The sequence below is a fragment of the Seriola dumerili genome, unplaced genomic scaffold, assembly GCF_002260705.1.
Source record: "Seriola dumerili isolate Sdu_G_001 unplaced genomic scaffold, Sdu_1.0 BDQW01000200.1, whole genome shotgun sequence".
Taxonomy (NCBI): domain Eukaryota; kingdom Metazoa; phylum Chordata; class Actinopteri; order Carangiformes; family Carangidae; genus Seriola; species Seriola dumerili.
This window is the reverse complement of record NW_019174455.1, coordinates 179,040-203,792: the sequence shown is the minus strand read 5'-3', so window position 1 is coordinate 203,792 and position 24,753 is coordinate 179,040. Positions and strand designations below refer to the sequence as shown.

The following is a 24,753-nucleotide window of genomic DNA, read 5'->3' as shown; positions in this document are numbered from 1 at the left end:
TGGTATTTGTCCAGCGCTCAGGCTGGTGACAGAGGAGCTCACTTCCCTGACTAGGTCTTGCATCAGATCCCTGACCACTTGCATGTACATGATGTCGTTTCTGACTACTTCCGACAGTGTTTCTAAGGCATGTACCGTGTGTTACGTACTGAGTAAACAGTGTGAATAGATTTTGCAAAACAGTCGTGTTTGTCACATATTGAGGGTAATGCTCATAATTTTTCAATTAAGAAACAGTACAGCTCTTCAGTTTTCTGCAGTGAGTTGTGTGAACAACCTGCTGCTGTGACACAGGTGAACTCACACTACGGGAAGTAAACTGTTGTCCGACTTGACTGCAGTCATTTGATACTCTGCCCCTGAAGTCACCAGCAGCTTCAATTGTTCTACGGATTACACAAGATATTTCATAGTTCTTCACCTCAGTCATTTCTACAGCTTTCCTTGCCTGTCTCTGGATAATTAGATGATCATCAGTTAGTTCCAGCTGAGTGTGACACCCACTCTGTGGGCTAGGAAGGCCTATATCATTTTAATTAGCTATTGTTAACTAAAACCACTAGGCAGAATGGGCCTCTACTACCCGAGTGTGACAAACTGAGTACCTGAAAGGACAAGGGAACAAATGTTATAAGACAATAGAGTTTAGTGTACAAATATGGATGCTAAATAAAGGCTACCCCCTAACCTGTCAGCTGGACCTGCGCAAGGCTGAGACACATGGAAACTAAATACTAAATTAATAGGCAGGGTAACTAACTGCGAGGAGACTATCAGCATGCAATAGGACACTACAGACTGCATTACAAACACACAAATTACACAGCAAACTTCATACTTATTGAGTATTTCCATTTTTTGCTGAGATATAAATCAATATTTCAGGCCTCAGATTTAACTGGTGACTCCCCTGCTACACATATTTATGTATGTATCCCATTCAGGTTAAAGGGAAAGTGGTCTCAGACTTTTAGACCCCGCTGTATGTTTATTCGAATAGTTAGTCCCTGTCCCAAAGGAGGAGCACAAGAACATCAGGTAGTACCATGGTCTGAGGGAACAACTGGAACAGTCAAGTCAATTTGTATTTGTATAGCGCCAATTCACAACATAAATTATATCAAGGCACTTTCCAAATAGAACAGGTCTAGACCTTCTCTTTATAATACTAACAATTAATATAATACAACAATTCCACAGATGTGGAAGGTGAAGTTTAAAGTGGTTCCAGTGGTAATAGGAGCATCAGGGGCTGTGACCCCCAAACTGGGAGAGTGGCTCCAGCTGATTCCAAGTATAACATCGGAGGTCTCCGATCAGAGGACTGCAGTCCGAAAACAACTAAAATACTGCACAGAACCCTCAAATTCCCAGGCTTCTGGTTGAGGACCCAAGCTTGAGGAAGCACCCTCACCTCCCACCCCGTGAGGTTGAAAGGGAAATCCACAATACTGCTCAAAAATGTTGTTACATAAATTGACATAATTGAATATCTCAGTGTTTCTGAAATTAAGTACAAAACAAATAAATAGTTAAAGATTTTAAAAACTAGAAAGATTAGACTAGAGTCAGTGGCAAAGTTTGCACCCAGGCTCATCTCTCTCTCCTGCACCTTCACCCAGCTCTCCCGCTGCTGTGCTCTGCTCTCCTCCACTTTGTTTAACAACTCCTCCCTGTCTAATGTTACTTGTCTAATAAGATTACATTAAAAGTGTGAGTAACGTAACGCTAACAGCGTTATATAGTTTACACTCACATCACATCTGATTACAAGTGTGAACATTAAAATACTATTATTTACCTAACCATCATCATTTACGAGTCAGTAAAAGGCTTATGATAGGCTACCTGACTAGTGTCTTCTTCATCTGTTGTCTTTCTCTTCTTAGAGAAGTATCTGAACAAGCTCACCTGAAAATGCAGTCAGCAGTTAATACATAATGACGTGTAGATATTAGCTTAATGCTATCAATTAGTTTACCCAAGTTAGCGTCACGGAGTTGGCTAATAAGTCTACCTTTTCTCCGGTAATTCGCTGCCTTATTCCTCACGACTACACTTCTCTGACTCTGACCTGGTACCTGACGTGATGTCACTTTCAAGGCCACGCTCTCGCGAGTAATTAACTCCGATAGGATCCCCCAGCCACCCCACTCCCTCCCTCCCCTCTCCTCCCCTCCCCCCGCTGTTGCGCTCATCATCACACAGGCTGTGCTGTGAAGGTGGAGAGATGTGGCGGTGGTGCATTTGCGACAATAAAAAAAAAGAAAAAAAAGAAATTTGAAGGCGTGGCGGCTATGATTTAGCAGTGGCGGGCCGCCACTACTAAATGAATGTAGAGGAAACACTGTGTAAGTTTTACATTGTTGGTTGGTAGTTTAACTTAATTACCAATTACAATAAATCATTTTTCAACCACCAGAGACCAACAACATTACAATGATGCAATGCAAAATTTGCACAGTACAGCAACAACACAGTTAAATCCGAGCAAAGTTATGAATGAGGTCAGAAAATATCTGCTTACAGAAAGCGTTCACAGTTTTACTCAGTTCTACAGGTACTTTATGAGTAAAATATAACAAGTAAAGAGGATGTGGTGCAGCATGTTCTTTTTATCTTTACTGGTGACATGTTCAGACAGTGTGCCGATGTGATGCTTAAATCAAAAATGTGCAGCAGGTTGGAGCAACAGAATGTTTGCACTTCTTTCTTTATTGCATATTTATTTCAGGTTGGATCACACAAACGGAGAGACTTAAACAGATGCTGATTATTATAACAGTCAACTTAAGTCTAAAGTGTTGCTGTTTTTCCTAAGACCTGGTTAAATACAGAAATGTGATTTCTGTTCCACATAGTCCAAACAGTACATAGTACATCAAACTCTCCAAATGCAGGACTGGGGTTTAGTATTCTGGCCTAGAGTTCATCTCTGGTCTTCAGCTTCAAGTCCTCCCCTCACAGAATTCCTTTGACCTCCATGTGGATGACGCTTCACCATCAAAAGATAAATTCCTTTTCCAACTGCTATAGACAGCTAAGATTTTAAGAGCTCCCCTGTCAACCACCAGAAGTATTATTCCCCCTCTACGTCTTCCTTCCCCAAATTATCAACCCTACTTTGTTCCGCTGGCCACAACCCCGCACCTGTGACCTAGCTGCCACCCCTGACCTGGAACAGGAAGCTTCACTTGGCCTACAAAGTAAAAGTATAGGTGAGAGGGACTCCTCCCATGTACTTGTGGCTGTGATTTATCATTACTCATTTTGAAAAAGTCAGTTCTGAGCAGAAGAAAAAAAGAGTACAGGTGGGATTTATACAGCCTAGAGGTTGTAGTGAATGGAAAAATTAATCAACCTTCACTCGACAGAAATGTTAATATCACAGTGAGTGAACAAGAGAGAGTTGCTCTGTATACTCAGGTGGCCCTACTACCCCTCCATTACTCCACCATTTTCTTATTAAATCAAACAAACTTGAGTAAAAGGTGGTTCTCCTGTAGAGGAGGATGGGTTTAGAATGTGATTCTACAGCTGCAGAACCATTTCCATATCTAACTTCAACAAGTTAGGCCCAGCTATGTGAAATTTGAAATTCTTCACTGACATCTCCTTTCACTGCATCAGCAGCTGTTTGCAGTGGAAATCATTTGACACCACTTGTGTCAAACTGGTAGCCTCACACCATTTTCTTTTTTGTGAGGCTAAAGGTTGAGTTTAATTTGGCAGGTGGAAGGCTGCTGAAACCTAACAGTTATGAGCTATGAGCAGGTGCTGCTGTCTCTTCAGCTCAGGTACCAGCAATGAGCCGTTACCTTTGAACTTCACTTGTTAAAATGCCAGATGGATGAGCAAAAGGTCCGGGTGGAGGCTGTGGTTGTCCGGCTCGGCGTGAGCGTAATCACAGGTGCCTCACTAATTATCACTAGTTCATCCTGCTGTGCTGTCTTCTTTAGTCATGATAGTGGCTAGGCTCTGGGGAAGGCAGTCTACGTCTGGTCTAGACTGAAATATCTATCTCCAACCATTGCATGGACTGACTGATTTAACAAAGTTTCATGGTCTCCAGAAGGCCAGTCCCGCTGACGGTTGTGATCTTTTGACTCACCATGAGGAACCACGTTTTGTAAAGACAATCATGGTTCCCTGAGGATGAACCCTATTTATAACCCAAATTTCCAGTGTATTTACGATATACATATAACATGTTTATGTGCAAACTATGAGGTCTCAACATTTATTAACAACACATGTTAATCCCATTTTTATACAGGTGAAGACATGAGGTTAAGGTTAGGCAAGTAGTAGTTATGGATAAAGTTAGAGTAAGTCTCCAAGAAATGCATGTAAGTCAATGTAATGTCCTCTGAAGTCAAGGAGACATGAGTGTGTGTGTGTGTGTGTGTGTGTGTGTGTGTGTGTGTGTGTGTGTGTGTGTGTGTGTGTGTGTGTGTGTGTGTGTGTGTGTGTGTGCATGTGTGTGTGTGCTGAAGGATGGGTGCGCTTTACGCACTCATGTAATGAGTGAAGACTACTGAGTACTCAAGGGTCAGAACAACAACATAGTGACAGCCATTGCAGCTGGTCACATCACGTGATCAGAGCTGATGGAGTGTGCTTGGATCTACCTGAGAGCACACCTGCCCAGATGAGACTGAACTAGAGTCCAAAGTTAGAAGAGCGGAAATGTTAAACTGAAACTGCAGACTCACCCAGACACTGTCATCCTGTCTGTACCGTTTCCAGGCCTGGCCTGTGTCACTGTGGAGCAGTAAGTATCTGCTGACCCAGTCTGAGCTGTTGTAGCGCCCCTGCGTGGCCACTGCTGTCACCTCCTTCTGTTCCCTTAGGTCCACCTGGAGCCAGGGTTTCTTGTCTGTTACCATGGGAGACCAGCCCCCTGCTCCTGGGAGGGGAAAAAAAAAAAAAACTAGAGAAGAGCCTGAAAAAAACAAATTAAATTGATTTTCTACACTGGCTTTCTGTCCCCCCTGCTGCTGGGTTTAGTTTGCAAAAATCACTGCGGTACAGATGTGTGCAGAGGTGAAGCTAAGCGAGGTTAACATAGTGGAGCCCTTACTGCCTGCGTCGTGTATGCATGGCACACGTGTGTCACCAGCTGCGTAGCTGCTGCTGCTGTTCTCTCTCTACATAGAGTTTGCAGGTTACTGGAATGGTGGATTTCTCTTCAATTTATGATTTATTTTTGACAGTAAACATCACTAAATCTCACTGTCTCCACATAACACAAAAATGGTTAATATTTTTATACTCTAATATATATATGATATTTTTTTATTTGGTTTATATTTTTTCATCTCTGTATAATGTTTAGATTCAGCCTATACATAGAAACTATAATGGAAGGTGTCAGTTTTGTGTTGCTGGTATGATGTCAATATCATATCAATATTTTTGCTGGGAGCCGCACGTCACATGTAAAAAATAAACAAGACGCCAAATCTCGAGATCACGCAACGCAACCGAGGCTTGAGAGGCAGGCAGTGTGTCTGCTCTAACCCGTTAACGTGCACTGAAATGAAAACCAAAACATTGGAATGTGAAATGCTATTACATGTTGGGACAAGCAGCCTGGTTTGTGAATGAAGTCCTGCCTCGTTCCTGTCTGTGTTTATAGAAATCACATTGTCTTTATGTCATAGTTCTGCTCCTTTGTTCACCTGAGCTCCCAGTACTTTTCCACTCACCCCTCCTCTGCTCCATTCTACCTGTCAGCCACAGCCATCTCATCAGCCAACTCATCTCACCAATATATCACCCCCTCCAGTTCACTCACTCTTTGCCAGATTGTTCTTTGCCTTCTCTGCAATACTTTCCAGCATTCTTCTCCAGACTGTATTCCTGTCGTCAACAGTTTGTCTCTGACCTGCCGACTCCGTCCTGGTAAACCCAACTGCATTCTGTCCCTGACTATGTTTCTAGCCTGCCCCTGAACAGTACTGTTGCCTTGAACTGAACTATACTTTCTGACCTGTTCTGTGGTGTGTTTACTACATTTGGCAATAAAGCCCTTTGAATTCTGAGCCAGTTTGTCTGTGTGCTGCAATTGGCTCCTACTGCTACCCGTTCCACTTTTCAGCTACGATGAGATTTTTGTAGCACACCTTTAGTATATGAGCTGGACATAGACCTAAAATGGCACAAATGACCACATTTAACATTGTTTTTGACATCTAGGTGACAGGTCAAGGGTTATGAAGGCTGTATGTTACGAAGAAAGATTTTACAACTCAGAAAAAGCGCAATTTTTTCAGGAAAACCCAAAACAAACCAGTCACAGAGTCATTCCCAACAGAAAATGGCTGACATACAGCAAAGTAACTCACTCCTTGCTCTGCTCAGGTGCTCTGCTAAGGTGGGCATTCACAAAACCTTCAGTCACTGACAGTGTATTTGTCAAAACGAGGTATGAAGGCCTGGAAAATGCCCATTACAGAGTACAGGAACAAGTGAGAAGCAAGACCCAGAAAGAAAGGTCAGTTCAACAACGTCAATCAATGTCAGTTCAACTGTCACAGTTTAAGGTAGGGCTGGACCCAATTGCAGCCAACACAAGGGAGTGACTGTAAAAATGTTTAAATCAACAAAAAGTGACTTACTTACAGAACTAAAAATCCAAAATGGAGAGTAACACAGGGGACAAGAACAGAAGCAGAGGCACGAGGAACACAGGGGATTTCAACAGGAACCAGAAGCAAAAGGACTTAAACAACAAGTTCAAGCACGAAGTAACACTTGGGAGTTAAACAGAAGTAGAAGCACAGGGGACTTGAACAGGTAACACAAGGAACTTCAACAGGTAACACTGGGGACTTAAACAGACAAACTGACCCAGACAAAGGGGAGCACAGAGACTAAATAGGCACAAGGGTGGCAAGGGTGATTGAACAGAGGTGCAACACATTTGGGCGGGGCAGACGATCAACAAGGAGGGAAACAGGATGAAGATGGCAACCATGATATCAATGAGACCAGGTCAGACAGAGAAGGCAGGTCAGGGAATGTGTAACTGATATAGATATTTGTGAATGTGGGCTTCACTACAGAATACACTTAATCTCATGCTGACTGATACCACAGGAGTTGTTGTAGCAAGTGAATACTTTCCTCATCACTGAATGACATGCAGTGTCAAACACATGAAGCTTTGGGAGGAAACCAGTGACGACTGGAGTGTAGCATACATACGTGGCCTGGCATCAGTCACAAGCCATTAAGGAAGTTCATTATAAGGACATGCAGAGTTACGGACCCACAATTGACACTTTGTGACTCTTCCCACCATCGAACTATCAGATTGATAGGAGACAGAGACAAAGGACCCCTCTTCCACAAACAGACCATGTCCGAACGACACAGAACCAGACCAAAGGTCAAAGGGCCAGCTCCAGAGGATTAACCAATGGACACCAGACAACTGGAGAATATAGGCAAAATCTCCAGTTTGTAACAATAAGACTTTGTTTATTGATATTTGATTGTTTCTTGTATAGGACAAGTAACAACAAAAAGGACTGATTAACACTAAGGTGTGAATCCTGGCCTTTCTGTGCCATGCATGAACACACACACCAACCACCCTTCCTCTGCCCCTCTCTAGATAAGAGTCATAAACTACAACCCACATTCCAATCCTGGGTAGTGACCAGCAGAACTCTCTTCACAGACACAGATCTAAGGAAGAATGTAAAATTAAATATCTAGCTGTTGAGATGTTCCTATGCAATAGGTTAATCCCAAACTTCTATCCCATAGAATGTTTGAAATGTAACATGTAGATTTTAAGACAATGTCCTTCATGTGACCATACTGTCAGCATCCTTCACCCGAGGTAACACACACAACATGACATCCAGAATGTCCATCTTATTATTATTATTACAGTCAAAGAACTGCCGACAATCCACATGTATAGACTATTAGCTTTGGGAAATGTTTATATTGTTGTTTGATCAGTTAACCACTTGTATCATGATTAATTCCAGATTTGAAGGATGTAATATGCAATCAACACTCCTATTACTCCTCTCTGCCATTATTAGCGCAAATAGTTTTATATGTTATTTCACTTAATGTTTTGTGGTCATGGTGGAAGACGGATGTGCGAGTTTATAAGTAAACCTAGAATTAAATTATTCCAAAGTTCAGTGGAAAATTACTCTCTTCTCCAAGTGGAAACACAGGAGATTGGGGACGCCCCTGAAACATGCAACCGCCCCCCAGGGGATAAAACAGTCGTGATCGATTCACATAGTTCAGAACAGTTCATGAAAATTCAGAAAAAGAGAAGAAAGAAAAGAAAGAGAAACCCAAATGACAAGAAGACACGAGAAACGAAGCTAAAAGCTAGAGGCTGAAAAGCTGAAGTGACAAACGATGCAGAAACTAGAAGTTGAGATCTTTGCTCAAAGCTCAGAGTCCCGGCTCAAAGCCCGGCTCTGTAGCCATGTAAACTCTTAGCTCAAAGCTGCTAGCCACAAACTTATGGCTCTTAGTCATTTTTGCACTTTTCGCATCTTTTAATTTTTTTTGCCACAAGCTCCAAGTAACATGATTTTTATCTACATGCGCGATCTTTTATTTTTATAAGCCAAGTCAAGACCAACTGAACCAAAGCAACAGAAGTGCCTCATTTTTGTAACTTTTAATCATCATCAAGTTTTCCTTTTTGAAGATTTTGACAACTTTAGAGTCATCTGGTCAACGCCAGTCTCCTCTAAAGTTATCCAACCAAAGTGAAGAGCATTAGAGTTTATTTCGCATCAACCCACAAGAGACACCAGCAGATAACCTCTGCACGACCGCCTGCAGAGAAGCCGAGCAGAAATCAAAAGTGCCCGAGACAGAAAGTCTCCTGGCAAACTCCACCAGAGCTGAACCACTGAGACACCGGCAGAATCGGCGGCGGCGGCGGCGGCCTCCAGGAGAATCCACCTAGATCCCGCGTCTCCGGGTTACCACAGCAACCACAGCCACCTGGGTTCCAGCCAAGTGTCTCCAGCTACAGCGCAACTCACAGTAGGCCGGTCTTAACACTCTGCTCATGACTGGGTTGATGTCGAAATATAGCAATATTTAATCATCAAACCTAATTCGTAGATGTAGTGTCATTAGCTGTATAGCCATAGTGTATAGCCATAACATATCCTCTCCCACCATTGCCAACTCATCACACTGCTCATTTCATTATTATCTTAATCTTTATGATTATTACACCTTGCATTTACTCTGTAGATAGTAGTTTAGTTAATAAACTCTTTTATTTACACCCAGTTGTTGTCCTGTTGTATCCTTTTGACGTAGAGAGTGGAGATCCATTGAATCAAGAAGTCATGGCTTCCGATATGAGATTGATAAATTTGGCAATGAAGTAATTCATTGTTGTCCTCCCAGAGGACTGGTGCCCCATTTCAACGAGAGTAAATTCTAAAATATGGCGTTAACGCTACAGGAGGCACAGACGGCTTGATGTAGTTGGTTAAATCCACTGGTGCAGCAAAGACTAGGCCTTAAGGAGAGTATTTAGAAGCTGTGCAAAGTCATAAAACCTGCCATCTGAGGCAAAGTCCAAGACCAATAAGCTCAGGAAGTGTGCCCGGATGAGGGTGTAAAGAGAGCAGCAGATTACTTTGTTCAGTAGGCCAATAGCATGAGGTATTATGAGGTACAGCAGGACTGTGATGCTGAAGCTCAGACTGCTCTCACAGAGAAGAGAACAAAATAAAAAAGATAAAGGCATGTGTGTGGGCAGAACATGAGACCATTGCTAATTCAGCCATGATTACAAAATCAAGATCCACAATGGGGTTGTTGAAGTGAGAGAGGCAGGGATGTTTTGAATACAAATGAACACAGAGGATTTAACATCCAAAGACCAGTATACAATAATTCTGCGATGTCATTCATGTCCTTATTGCAAGACACTTGTTGTTTAAAGTATTAACCACCATTATGCAACAAATGCAGTGTGTGATGGAAGTAGATGCATCCGACACTGAGTTAGGAGCAGTTCTTTTTCATGTTGGTTCTGATCAGAAGTTGTACCCACGTGTTTTCTTCTCTCATCATCTTTCCTCAGTAGATTTTGATGTTAGTAACTGTGAATTGATGGCAGTCAAACTCGTATTGGAGGAATGGCGGGAGCTGTTGGCAGGCGCATAGCCATCATTTGTGGTTTGGACTGACTACAAGTCAGCCAGACGCCTTAACTCCAGACAAGCTCGCTGGGCCCTGTTTCTCAGATGTATCAATTTCACCCTCACCTATTGTCCCGGGTCAAGAAACATCAAGCCCCCAGCATTATACCGAGGGGCCCAAACTCCCATGACACAATTCTCCCCCCAGAGTGCATGGTGGCCGCAGTATCCTTGGAGATTGAGTCAGTTGTCAGGTAAGCTCAATAAAATCAACCTGATCCGGGACACGGTCCACGGTCCACCCAATAGTTAGTCTGTCTGTCTGTCTGTCCGTCCGTCCGTCCGTCCGTCCATGGCTTCCTAGTTCCTGCCAGTTCCCATGCTCACCGGTCCAGCATCTTCCATCAAGACCAGTTCATCTCACCATTCTCTGCCAGATCGTTCTGTCACATCTAGTGGTGTCATGCTTCCGCCATCTCCTGTAAATCCCGTCTCCTCGTTCATGTTTTTTGGATTTTTTGTAACCTGTTTCCTCCTTGTGCTTCAGACCCAGTTCCCTGTTATCTCACTGCCTGCCACGCTCAGCTCTGTCTCTCCGTTCACCTGTTTTGGAACGTTGTTCGTCTGCCCTGTAAAGTGGAGTCTTGTGAGCAGTTCCATTTCCTGCACCGTCATGTGTGATCTTCGTCATGTGCCACACTATGTGGTTTCCTGCCAGTCAGCTCTCCTCCACCATATTCAACCAGCACCAACAGTTTGCCCCCTCACCGCCATCTGCTATCAGTCTGCCAGCTGCTTTTCCTCTTGTTGCCATCTCCAACCAAACCCCCACAACTCAACTGCTAGTTTTCAAATTAATAACTTTATGTGTTTTCACCTCTACAATTGTGTTCTGATTTGTGAGTCCAGATCTATTGGAAGACAAAAACTTCACAATCTCATTCTCTTTTTAAAAAGTGTCCAATGATTGGCAATCCCAAATGTTTTTATTTTGTAATATGGATAATTTTCCTGATAAACATAGTGGGTCATGGCAAAGCACTATGCTGTCAAGCAAGGGAGTTAAGGCTGCAAACTTGAGTCCCAAACAGGTATACTATGTCCACAATCCAGCACAGGAGTATTGTAAGGTCTGAAATGGTTGTCAGTTTTGTTCAATCTCAGATCTAAGGCTTTTCCAGTGCGTAGTGAGTTTTTGTTTTGAAGTTGTTGGGTCATTTAACCACACAAAGTCTCCATAAAAATAGGGAGCGCGCTTGCAGGTGACACAGCTAATTCACAAGGTCAGACTCAAATTGACCTCCTGCAGAGCTCCTCACTGGAGCTCTCTGATGAGGAGAGGGACTTCGTCTTCACATAGGGATTGATGTCACGTAACATGAATGTCCAGTTGCTGAGCACTTTTCTTTTTTTAAATTATAGTTTTTGGCATTTATTTATTCTGACAGGGACAGTGAGAGACAGGAAGGTCAGGGAGAGAGACATGACATGCAGCAAAGGGCCGTGGGTCTGACTCAAGCCCATGGCTGCTGCGGTTAGGACTAAACCTATGTGGTATGGGCTCTACCAGGTGAACCACTAAGACACCCCTGCTGAGCACTTTTCAGGACTTTATCTGCCAACAGACCTGTCAGTGGATTTCCATGCAGCAGCAGTAAGACAGTGTCTTTTAAAGCAACAACCACTTACATACTTGGTGAGTGGGTTGAAACCATTATGAAAGGTATGTCTGTGGTTCTTTTGCTGAGGTGCTTTCTCAGCAGTTGTGTGTTTTTTCATCCAACAGTATGGTGGTTTCCAACTTTAAGCTTTCCAGCTAATAACCACTGACAGTATGGAAACTTCTTGTTGTTCCTTTTCAAAATCTTCTTCAGGAAGCTCATGTCTGGATCAAGAGGCTCTCGGCTAGCCTGATCACGGGAAATTGGTTTTGGATCAGTACTGCAGCAGCTGTGGTGATGTACAGAACTAACAGGACAAGATGGACTGGACTGGAAAAGATTCAAGATTGGGGCCAAAAAAGCCTGACTGGGACACACTTCAAAACAGACAGAAAAAGGTCTGTGAGATGTTTGGAGCCGAGTAGAGGGACCAGTGTGATACAGCAGGTGAGTGGTGTATGTCTGTGTCATGTCTACACATCTATCCTACCCACCATCTCTCCTGTTGAGCTTGGCGTTGTGAGCAGCATAACTGATGGAGGACTGTGAAGAGCTCTGGAAGGAAGACTGTGGTAAAGGGAACACAAGTGGACTGTTGCAGTTATCTGTAAAAGAAAAGGAAAATGACAACCATCAATGATGAGACATTAGCAACATTTTACTTTGTCACTGGATTTTTGGTAAATAAAACACATCAGGATTTGATATCAAATGTGTGAAATATGAGGAAATGTTTCAGTATGAAAACTGGTGAAGGAAAATCATTGCTGTTATATATTACTCATATTTGTTGTAGATCTAAAAGGATTTCCTCATGTGCTTGTAGGTTTTTTACATTTTTGGTATTTTCTCAACTGAAAGATCTGAAATAATGAACAGGTAGAAAAGGGTGACAGCTGGGATGTGTGCGCATCTGAATCTGAAACCAGACAAATTATTTCAGAACATTTCTGATAATACAGTTTGAGCAGTGGGAGTGAAACACATTTCTATTTCACACACCTACTGTCAGTAGACATTAAAGCTACTATCAGTCACACAGGACAAACATCCACATATACGAGTTATTTTCTGCCAAATGAGTTTTAACATAAGCTGCTCTAAACCTGTTAGGCCTCACTAATGGGAAAATGACATCTGCTGATTGATAAATACTTTTTTCCATTAAATTAGAAAAAAAAAAAACAACATTGAAAAAATACACTGTGTATTTTTAGATTTGTAGTTTTTGGACTGAGCCAGACCAGCTGTTGGGCCTGTTTCCAGTCTAAATGTTAAGCTTTGCTAACCATGCAATGATTCCTGTACAAATCACAAAGATATGAGGGATCATTCTCAGAAAGACAACATATGAACCTTAAATATTCATCCATCCAGTCATAGTTTAAAACAGAGAAGCCTCTGATAAGATAATGTCACTTAATTGTGACAGTGTTTCTAGTTGTGTGAGTTCATATCCTGACACAGGACATAGTGTGACAGATCACTGCACTAAAGGAGTTCAGTGGTCCAAAGCCATTACACTGCATTTTACTCATTCTGCTGAAGAACAAAGAAATAGACAGTTCACCCTTGAGGAGTTCAAATTGTTTGTTAAAAATAAATCATCAGCCTGATGTGAACAGTTTTAAAGCAAGAGAATGGTGGCAAATAACCTGCTGCCTCAATTCTCAAATCTCTCTCCAACAGTCCATTAACCCAAGTAGTGACCCCCAAAAACAGCAAAGAAGGAGACTTCCTTGTATGTGTGTGTGTTTGCTGTGCGTAATCCAGCACTGTGAGATTAGAGCACTCGCAACATGCAGGAGCAGATTAAGAGTCCAGTGATCTCAGCCCTGTCTGCCACAATTAGAGCAGTGAGGACATCCAATATCCACAACACTCTGTTGTGTCTGTTGGAGCTGAAAGCTGCATTCAGGAGCAGGATGGTAACTGGCACCAGTCTGTTTGGATGTTGATCCACTTCACTTCAAGACAAATTCTGTAGTAGAGCTGGGTATTGATCCTCAGTAGTTTGTGAATATAGATTATCATGCTAGTTGCAGGGTTGCCAGGTACCAGTTCAGACAGGTCTCTAAAGTGCCCTTGTAGCCACGGTGCTGGGCCCCTCCTTTAAACAATGAACAATGATGCAGATAACTCTATAAATCAGAGGTTGTGTTAGAGTTTCTCATCATCTGTCAATTTGAGGGACAGAGATGCAAAAATCCAGTCATAATCAAAAATTTTCAAAAACAACTCAATCACAATAAAATTTAATATACAGACCAAACCTGTCTCTGTTTCTCTTCATCTCTCTTTGGCCCCCTGACCCCCTGTGCCTGTACCCGATATGCCAGTTCAGTAATACAGCCACGCTCATATAACATTAAATTTTGCTGTGAATTTAAAATCAGTACCTTGATGCAACAGGAAGGATGCGCTGGGGTCAGATGTCACACAGAAGAATTGGGCCACTGATTTATGTTACACTCTACAGCATCTTCACCATTACTTTAGGTTGGGTACCAAAACCCATTGCAAAAGTGCCTCACTTCATTGCCTCTTAAATTCCTGAGATGTAAATATTTGAAATATTTCACCTCTGAATCAGATGTCACAGACAACAGAAGCACCATGTGCTATTGCTAGTTAACATTACACTTGCTCTGAGGTAGGTAGTCTGCCTACAGACACAATGAAAACGCCAAAGCTAACTGATCTAAATGTGGCTGTATTTCACTCAATGATTCCAACACCAGGACTTACATTTAGAAAGTTGCATGTAAAGGAGGGAACATGTCAAATTCAGTGACGAGGCATGGAATATGACAGAACGACAGATAGAATGATAGATACATACTTTATTTATCCCATACTATACATACTTTAAGGGAAATTCATGTGTCTATTAGCTCATTATTGATGCACCGTTTTTGAGTGTGGCTCCAGCAATGGGGTGAGAAATGATTGATCCCAGCCTTGACAATGTGGAGCGCATTGATAATGACAACAGTAGCCTTTCCTCAGGTTAGTAATGTAACATTGATTGCCAATCTTGCAATTATTGATTACTAATGAACGATCAAATTATGTGTAAATTATGTATCACTTTTGATGTAATATTTTTTGCGCTGCAAAGGAGGCTAAGTTGTCTACAAAGAAGGTGAAGAAATTACACAGGACTATGACGAGTTTAGTAAGTAAAGGTAAAGGGACTGGATTCTTTTTCCACCATGGAATCACCATGGCTCAAGTAAAAAAAACTAACATTAATTTACTTGATGTGAATAAAATCTATACGGCGGCCAGGAGTCAATGACACCAAGAGCCACGTGGGCTGAGTCAGGTCAAGAATCAATGGGGGTGGCGCCCTGGCAGGAACCACGAGTGGAGGGGACGTCACTGCTGGAGCCCGGAGAGGTGGTGACGTCACATCAGGAACCAGGAGAGGCGGTGACGTCACGTCAGTAGCCGTCATCGACGCCGCTGGAGAACACGGAGCAGCGGGCGCCGACAACACAGGAAAGACGGGAACAGTCATTGACGCCGCCGGGGAACACGGAGCAGCGGCCGCCGACACCACAAGAGGGTCAGGAACAGTCGTCAATACCACTGGAGAACACAGAGCAGCGGCCGCCGACAGGAAACGAGGAGCAGGGATCGGCCGGACCGCTGACCAGGAACCAGAGTCAGGAGGCAGCTGGACCGCCGACTGGACAGGAGGGACAGGATTCTGCCGGACCGCCGGCAGGGAACGAGGAGTAGGGATCGGCTGGACCACTGACTTGGAACCAGAGTCAGGAGTCAGCTGGACCGCCGACTGGACAGGAGGGACAGGATTCTGCCGGACCGCCGGCAGGGAACGAGGAGTAGGGATCGGCTGGACCACTGACTTGGAACCAGAGTCAGGAGTCAGCTGGACTGCCGACAGGACAGGAGGGACAGGATTCTGCTGGACCGGCTGGAAGCTGGGGACCCTAGACCATGGCTTGGGCTGGAAGCGAGGAACCTGGGGCTGGGGCCGAGGCCGAGCCTCCCCATGGCAACGGGAGCCATGATTACCTCGCCTTCTTTGGCCTCCACGAGATCCCCTGAAAATTGCCAGGCGAGTTCCCCAGAAAGGGGACTTTTCAGGGTCCTCCAGGTCCGAGTCTGAGAAGGGGTCAGCCAGCGTGAACGGAGACCTGATGACTGACGAGGGCGCTTGCTGACAGGATGGATGCACCCTCAAAAAGGCCATGAGGCTGGCGTAGACCGCTGGGTCCATTTCTGGTTGGTTCGTTCTGTCAAGGGTTTTAGCGATAAGTCGGACCCAAATGCAGCCAACACACGGGAGACGGTAAAGGCAGGTTTATTTAACCAAAATCTAAACGTGAACGTGACATGAACAAACGTGAAGACAACAGACGAACCAACAATGACAAAGGGAAGCACAAAGACTATATAGACAAGGGAGGCAAGGGTGATTGAACACAGGTGAAACACATTAGGGCGGGGCAGACAATTACCACACAGACACAGGACCAAGACAGGAAGCAAAAACACTGACACACACTAGGAACCTAATTACAAAATAAAACAAGAAGTGCATATAGTTCTAAACAAAACTAACAAAAGGTGTCTGCCATATCAGACCATGACACTGAAATGCCGCAGTCTGCCGTTGGGACCGGGACAACGAGTCTGCGGTGACCACTTTGTCAGTTCTGATTATGTGGAGGACGAAGGCTTTGAGTGTGAAAGATTTGTTTGTTTCACCACAAATCGGCTGAAGCCAGACAAAGTGCCATCCGTGTTTAATTTTAATGGCTACAGTGTAGGGGCCACAGACAAGCCAGTCCATGCGTACATGTCAGATTCTGTCATCTGCCCCAGAGACAGGGCTCAACAACGTGCTTGCCAGGCAGGAGAGCAAGAAGTAGATTTACTTTAAAGACATGATCGTTTATGGCAGTTTATGATTGTCCTGATGATCTTACACTTGTGTAATGAAATGAATGAACAAGCTACAACATATTACACCTGCTGTCAGTACAGCTGCTTTTTGTACACATCCGGTAGGCAAGCAGAGCAAAAGAAGTCAAATTTCATTAATTTATGACATAACACATGTTGTGTCACAATCAACCCTGTAAGGCCAACTGTTGTAATATGTCACATTTAACCATCCAAAAAAAAGATCTGAATGTTTTTTTTCTAAAAAAAAACAAACAAAAAAAAACACTTTTTCATAGTCAATGGGTTATTGTTTATCCTCACAATGCTATCAGATAGAGTAGGTGTTAATAGGACCAGTCATCAGCCCATAAATTCGCATTACCTGTGAACTTTACACAGAGCTCATCTCCTTGTTTCACTGGACTGGATTTGTCAAGATTCAAGTAAGTAAATTACCTGAAATATTGTTATTTGTGTTTATTACAATGTCTAGAACATGTAGATGGAAATCATCAAAATTGATTTTGAGCTTGTGTGTATATTGCAATTTTACAACACTGGGTCTTTGTGCTTAGTTACAATGGCCTGTGCACCTGACACATTGCATGGACACATTGAACTTCTCACTTGTGGGAAAAAAATACCTTTAGAAATACAATATATGCATTGATTTACTGTAACTAAGTTCTGTATGGGTTTTGTTATTTTTTTCTGGTTTAGACCAGAATTTAATAAAGTAATTAAGTAATTAAAAGTTTTTGGTATTTGAAACTATATATAGCAACATTGAAAACTAAACTTGTATCTAATCAGTCAACTTTTTACTGATCCTGGGCTTTTTTTTTTTTTTTTTGCCCAAAGCAGCTTGTTGCATTTCAAGACTGGAAACAGGTTCTGAATGTTCTGGGATGGGGGGTGCTTGTTGCTTTGTTCATACCCACACTGCAGACCATTCTCACCTGTCCCTGAACAATGCAACAGGCATGTGGATGCATGTATACCTTTTTAGTATGATAATAGAGGCCATAATAGGCCAGACAGAGTGGTGGAAGTGTTCAGAGTGGAGATCCAAGTCCTAATTTTTTCCACAGTCACACAATACTATCTCTCTATCTTTCAGGTTATCTACAATGTTGGGACTCATTCAAGAGACCAGATGTTTCTTTGCTCCGCAGACAAAGGAATTCACTTCCCCAAAGTTCCTCACTGTTCACACATGGGGATGACCCTCCCCCGGGGATTTCACTGACCAGTCAGCTAACGTGGAACAGCTAACTCTGTAACAAAGGAGATAGCCAGACAGGACTTTACTCCACCAGGAAGCCACCCAACTCACGGGACTTAACACTGGAAAGGACCTCTTCGTTTTGTTCCAAGGACTGGTTACCGTTAAGTAATTGGGCCTAACTTCTCCTAGCACAGCATAGCTAAGCAGCAGAAGTCTTAACTTTGTTAATGTACCTGTTGATTAATGTTTTGTTGTAATGTTTGCTTAGGTGGTGGTTAGTCATACAGTTAACGGAGTACTTGTATGTTCAAACACACATACCTGTAGTACGTCTCAGTTCTAGAACCTGCATGAAGCTAACCTCCTCCCTCTAACCTGGTACCTTTAGATTACATGAGCCAGTATAACTACTGGTGTGTTTAGTGTTGCACAAGTGTGAATATTGCCAACATCTACTTAGAATTCCAATCCTTCAACTTACTGTTGATATGGTTATTTGGTTATTAAGGTAATTATTAATCAGAGTTCCAGATTAATAGTAATAATTTGAGACTGAAACAGTACAACAATATTGCCTATTAGTTTAGGCTGGTCCCCCTGAGGACTTTAATTCATTTTAAAGTTATTATTTAATATTTTTAGTTTATGATAGCCAATAAATTAATAGACAACCAAAGATCCAACATTTATGGTTCTCTTTCATAACCCCTGCTGCGGCCCTCAGAAGCACTTATCTCATTACGCCAATCCTGATTGGCTGGTGAACGTGTTCGTCCACGTCAGGTAGTCCCACCTGCCATAAATACCCCCTGCGGACGTCACCACTTCATTCAAACGCCTCTTCTCACTCGGAGCATATCTCTCGTCCTGAGCTGGCTAGCTTAACTGTCCACAGACGGATCTTATTTAGCTTCCGTCGCTGGGTCGCTTGTTAGCTCAGGGAATTTTCGTTGCTCACTGGTCACACCAGATCGGAGTGTACTGCGTTTCCTTGCCTTCCGGCTAGGCTAACGCTCTAGCTCGACACCCCACCACAGTGTTCACTTCCTGGGGAATTAGCACACCAGCTAGTCTCTCGGCTTCTGTTAGCACACCAGCGAACCACCTCGTTTCCCTCCCTGCGCACCCGCTCGTGAGGGATGGAGGACAAAACTCCTCACACCAGAGGATACGGAGACTCTGGGCCCCGTCACTGCCGCTGTGGGAACAAGATTTCGAGCAGGGATACACACCAGGTCTGCTCGTGCTGCCTAGGGCTGGAACATGCCCGCTTGGTGATCAATGTTCCCGGCTCGTGTCAGCACTGCTCGGTGTTTACACTCAAGAGCCTCCGTCTCCGAGGCTAGCTTGGCTCGCCAAGCTAGCCTCTCCGGGCACGACCCTTAGGTGAGGAGGAGAAGGATGGTGCCGCGGCGGCGCCGGAGGCCAGTGTCAGCTGGGGCTCCCAGACCAAACTGGCCTCGGCCGTCCCGCCCGAGAAAGACGTCCTGGAATTGGACTACGGGGAGGGTGATGAAGAGGGCACCTTGGACCTCCTCATATCAGAGGATGAAGGAGAGGACGACTTTTTCATCACCCCAGCCCGGGCTGCGCAGCCTGCGGCCCCCGCCGCCTCTCAGGAGGAAAGTGGGAGAAGCACACCAGCCTCTCCTCTTCCCAGCTCGGACATGCTTGACGTGTGCAAACGCGCTGCTGCCTGGCTGGGCATCCCCTGGCCTGTCGTCATAACGGAGACCACCAGATCCCGCTATGAAGGGAAGAAATTTTGCGCAGTCTCAGGACCCAGCTGCATAGGAGGAAATACCGGTCATCACTGACCTGTGTCTCCGTGTCCAGCGCTGCGCGGTCCAGGCCACAGGGAGAGCGCTGGGAAATATGGTTCTGCAGGAGCGAGCACGGTGGCTAGGCCTCGCTAACCTGTCAGATAGGGAGAAGAATGACATCCTGGACATGCCCATAGTCCCGGAGGGACTCTCCGACTCCGCACTGGCATCTATGCAGAAGCGGTGTGAGGCAAAGAAGAAAGAGGATGAAGCTCTCCAGCTCTGCCTCCCTCGTAAGCCCCCAGCTCCTTCTCCTCCTCCTCCTCTTGTGCAGCGACGAAAATGTGTCCTGCTGTCGCATCCAGGCCAAGGGCCGAGGGCGCAGCATACAAAAGCCAAAAGAATAAAAAATATAAAAATGAATATAAGCAGTGTGGCGGCGACGCCTGCTGTCCCGCTCCGGCGAAAAGCTGCCATAGCTCTCACAGGAGTGGAAACCGAGGCAGCCCCGCCGCTGAGCTGTCAGCCCAGGCTGAAAGGCACAGCGCCGCTCGGGTGGGCTGTCCCAGCCCCGCCACAAAAGGGCGCCACCGCACCGTGGATGGCCCCACTCTCGCTGGTGAGGGAGCTGGAGTGTGTGTCCAATTTCTCCCTCAGATGGGAGAGTTAGAGCGCTCTTCCAGCTTCACCCTGGGTGCTGAGGATGATCTCCGGGGGTTACAAGCTCCAATTTGCCACCCTTCCCCGCGATTCGCCGGCATAATTAATTCCCAGGCTCAGCGAGAGTCAGCTCGCGTTTTACAGGAGGAAATTCACTCACTGTTAAACAAGCAATCGATATGTATAGTGCCTCCTGCACAGAATCAGAGCAGTTTTTACTCCAGGTATTTTCTGGTCCCCAAATGGGGGGGAACCGGAATTCGCCCTATCCTGGATCTGCAGGCTCTGAGCAATATCTCAGGAAATACAATTTCAGGATGCTCACACACGCATCTCTGCTGCATCTTGTGCGTCAGGGCGACTGGTTCACATCTGTCGATCTGAAGGACGCGTATTTCCACATTCCAATTTATCCCCCCCACAGAAAGTATCTGAGATTTGCTTTCCAGGGGGTCTGTTACAAGTACCGCATGCTCCCCTTTGGCCTCTCCCTGAGCCCGAGAGTGTTTGTCCAGTGCACGGAGGCGGCGATAGCCCCGCTGAGGAGGCGGGGCATCCGCCTGGCCACATACCTCAACGATTGGCTGTGTCTGGCGCAATCGGAGCAGGAAGACAAGGCGCACACGCATATTCTCACACAGCACCTGTTCAATCTGGGCTTTGTGATGAACGCGTAAAAGAGCATGGGAGCACAGCAGGGATGCTCCTCTGGGCGTGGCGTGCTGGCGCACGCCTGGCCGCGCGTGCGTCTCTATGTGTCCCCCCCCCCCGGCCCTGATACCCCCCACTCTGGCCAGAGTGAGGGAACACAGCCACAAACTGGTTTTAATAGCTCCACACTGGCCCGCAATGCAGTGGCTGGCGGAGATTTTCCAGTTGCTGTGCGCTCAGCCTTGGCAGCTCCCGCTGCGCCAGGACCTGCTGTCGCAGGGGGTGGGGTTGGTTTTCCACCCACACCCGGAGCGCCTGGCACTATGGGTTTGGCCCCTGAGTTGTTCAATCTGTCAGCTGTGGGGCTCCCACAGTGGGTGATTTCTACAATACAGGGCACTCGAGCCTCTTCCACCAGATCTCTATATAACTGTAAGTGGAGAGTGTTCGAGAATTGGTGTCACAGGAATAGCCACATTCCTTTTCAGTGTCCGGTGGGGGTGATATTGTCATTCCTGCAAGACCTGATTGACAACCGGAAGGCCTTCTCCATGGTTAAAGTGTACTCGGCGGCTATTTCCGCTTGCCATGTGGGGTTTGGTAAACAAACCGCGAGCCAACACCCGCTGGTTTGTCGGTTTATGAGGGGAGCTTGCAGGCTTCTCCCCGTGTCCAGACCACTGGTGCCACCGTGGGACCTGGCTGTGGTTCTGGAGGGGCTCGGGGGTCCTCCTTTTGAACCACTGGAGAAGGCGGACCTAAAGCACGTGTCCCTCAAAACAGTGCTGTTGCTGGCTCTGGCCTCTGCTAAAACGAGTCAGTGACATTCATGTGCTTTCAGTGCATCCATCATGCACTCAGCTTTTCCCAGGGGATGTGAGGATGATTTTGAAGCCCAATCCGGCTTTTGTGCCGAAGGTGGTTGGCTCATTTTCTCCTATTGACCTTGCGGCCTTCGCTGCCTCGCCAGGGGTGCAGCGACTGCACGTGTTGTGTCCAGTTCGTGCTGTGCACGCTTACATGGATAAAACAGGGAGCTTCAGGAAGAGCGATCAGCTGTTTGTCTCCTGGGCTGATCCCCATAAGGGGAAGCCTATCACGAAGCAACGTCTGTCCCACTGGGTGGTGGAGGCGATTGTTTCTGCATACTCGAGTCAGGGTTTGCAGCCTCCCGGAGGCCTGCGTGCGCACTCAACTCGGGGTATGACTGCATCCTGGGCCTTGTTCAGGGGGGTTTCTGTTCAGGACATTTGTGCTGCGGCGAGCTGGTCCTCGCCGCTCACTTTTGTTTGATTCTGTATGCTGGACGTTTCCGCTCCGTGCGAATATTATGAAAGAGAACTTAAGGTTATTCACATACCCCCGGTTCTCTGAGTAATATGAGTGAGATGTCTCACCAGACAACCCTTCTTACTTGGGCGAGTGAGAAGAGGTGCTTATCTTGAATGAAGTGGTGACGTCCGCAGGGGGTATTTATGGCAGGTGGGACTACCTGACGTGGACAAACATGTTCACCAGCCAATCAGGATTGGCGTAATGAGATAAGTGCTTCTGAGGGCTGCAACGGGGGTGTGCATCCCATAGTGAAACATCTCACTCATATTACTCAGAGAACCGGGGTTAAGTGAATAACCTAATGTTTCCAGCTAATGAGGCAGAGCTCAGACCCAACAACTACAAATAATATTTATATGTATCTCATTTAACCCCCCCCCCCATCATTTCAGAGCACCACCAGGACGGAGAGATCATCAATACACTGACTTTACACTCTGGACTATGATAAAATTTATATTTGTAAATAGAACATGTAGATTTGTAATGCAAATTTTAACCTACATTTTTTTATGAATAAATGACTATTCATAAAGATATGACTGTTGTGTTATGATTCAGAATGTATACCATTATGGGACTAAATAGGCAGTAAACCCTGCAAATGAAGCATAAGTTGTTACGTATATGTGTTCAGACAATGTGAGTACAAATACAGAAATTCTTTCTTTCAAAAATTTCTTTATTGATTTTAACACTGAAGTGGTCCTGAAATACATTCAGATGCGTAGTTGAGGTACAGCAACAGTAACAGAGTACTGAAGGAAGGTTTCAGCTTAATTCCCACCCACCAGAACACCCTAAATTCACCCACCCAAAACGGAAAAAGAACCTGAAGAGGGACAACACACTCACACCCAAGCACACCAAGGGACACGCAAACAATAACAGCAAACAAGAGTAAATAAGCAGGTTAACAATTGAGGTAAGGTAAACACATAAGTAGGTACTCAAAAAGGGAGAGGGGGGAATAAAATAAAAAAATAAAATAAAATAAAATAAATAAAAATAGATAAATAAATATTAGTTATTTATCTATTTTTATTTATTTGCTCAGTTAGACATTTTCAGCATCAATAGTTAGGGAGTCAACGTGGTTTACAAAAGGTTGCCACGTCTCATAGAATGTACATAAGGAACCCTTGAGGGAGAACCTTATCTTCTCCAGGGTGATACATTGCAGCATTTCATGGATCCATTTATTGTGAGTGGGAGGGGAGGCATGAGTCCACTTAAGGAGGATGAGCCTTCGAGCAAGTAAGGAAGAAAATGCAATGTGCTGTGAGGATTTTGACAGGCCATGTGTGAAGGAGACACCAAAGAGGACCACAAGGGGCTCAGGGTTTATGGTTCGGCCTATAACTTCACTAATTGTTTAAATATTGCAGACCAGTATTCCGATAGTCGTGGGCAGGTCAGAAACATATGAGCATAATCAGCAGGGGAGCCTTTACATCTATTACACTCATCTGTTCTGTCGGGGAAGATTTTGGCCAGCCTAGCATTAGTGAGATGGACTATGTGCAAAATTTGACATTGCAGCAGGCCATGCCTTGCGCATATGGAGTAAGTGTGTACACGTTTTAATATTCATTCCCAACACTCATCAGATAGTGAGGTCCCAAGGTCCTGGTCCAAGGCAGCCCTTAGGGAGGTCAGTCAGTTCTGTGACAGTGTATGAATACGGTTATAAACAATTGTTATGAGGCCTTTTCGTCTCGTGCCGAGAGATAGGAGTTGGTCGATCATTGTTTCTGGGGGGCGATTTGGAAAATGAGGGTAGAGAGATTTCACAAAGTGTCTAATTTGAAAGAAGTGGAACAGGTGTGCGTTTGGAACGTTAAACTTGGCTGACAGGTCTGCAAAGGAGGGAAAAATATCCTTAATAAAGAGTCCTTTTATCAGGTTTTAGAGCGCCCCATTAGGGAGAGGGGGAAGGTGGACCATCTAGTGAGATCAGATTTGCATTGCTCATACAGTGAACTGAAATTTTTAGAAAACAATTCAGAAAATGAGTTTGTCACTTGTATGCCAAGATAATTGAGGCCATCCATAGCTTTTCTAAAGTGAAAGGAACCCTGAGAGAGCATATCAGCGGTGGAGTTGATGGGAATATAATCACTCTTGTTATAATTGATTTTATAACCAGAGTATTTTCCAAATTCCTCTAGTATATTAAGAATCGATGGTATGCTGTGAACTGGGTTGGAGATGTACAACAGAAGATCATCAGCATAAAAGGAGGTTTAATATGTCGCGCCATAACACACTATATCTTCAAATCTGTCTTCATTACGGAACCATATGGCCAGGGGCTCAGCGGCTAGTGCAAATAGTAGGGGCGATAGGGGGCAGCCCTGCCCGGTGCCCTTATG

At 44.8% G+C, this 24,753-nt stretch overlaps 1 protein-coding gene across 1 annotated transcript in view; it reads right to left on the bottom strand.

Annotated features, from left to right (window-relative positions):
• The window catches only part of LOC111228102 (contactin-associated protein-like 5), a 141,601-nt gene extending 125,531 nt beyond the window's left edge, over window positions 1–16,070 (bottom strand). The window contains exons 1-4 of the mRNA XM_022753915.1: window positions 15,729–16,070; window positions 15,104–15,611; window positions 12,316–12,426; window positions 4,716–4,909 (exon numbers count right to left, since the gene is read on the bottom strand). Of these exons, the coding sequence (XP_022609636.1) occupies window positions 4,716–4,909; window positions 12,316–12,426; window positions 15,104–15,611; window positions 15,729–16,070 (1,155 nt within the window). The remainder of the gene's footprint in view (window positions 1–4,715; window positions 4,910–12,315; window positions 12,427–15,103; window positions 15,612–15,728) is intronic.
• Between the last annotated feature and the right edge of the window lie 8,683 nt (window positions 16,071–24,753).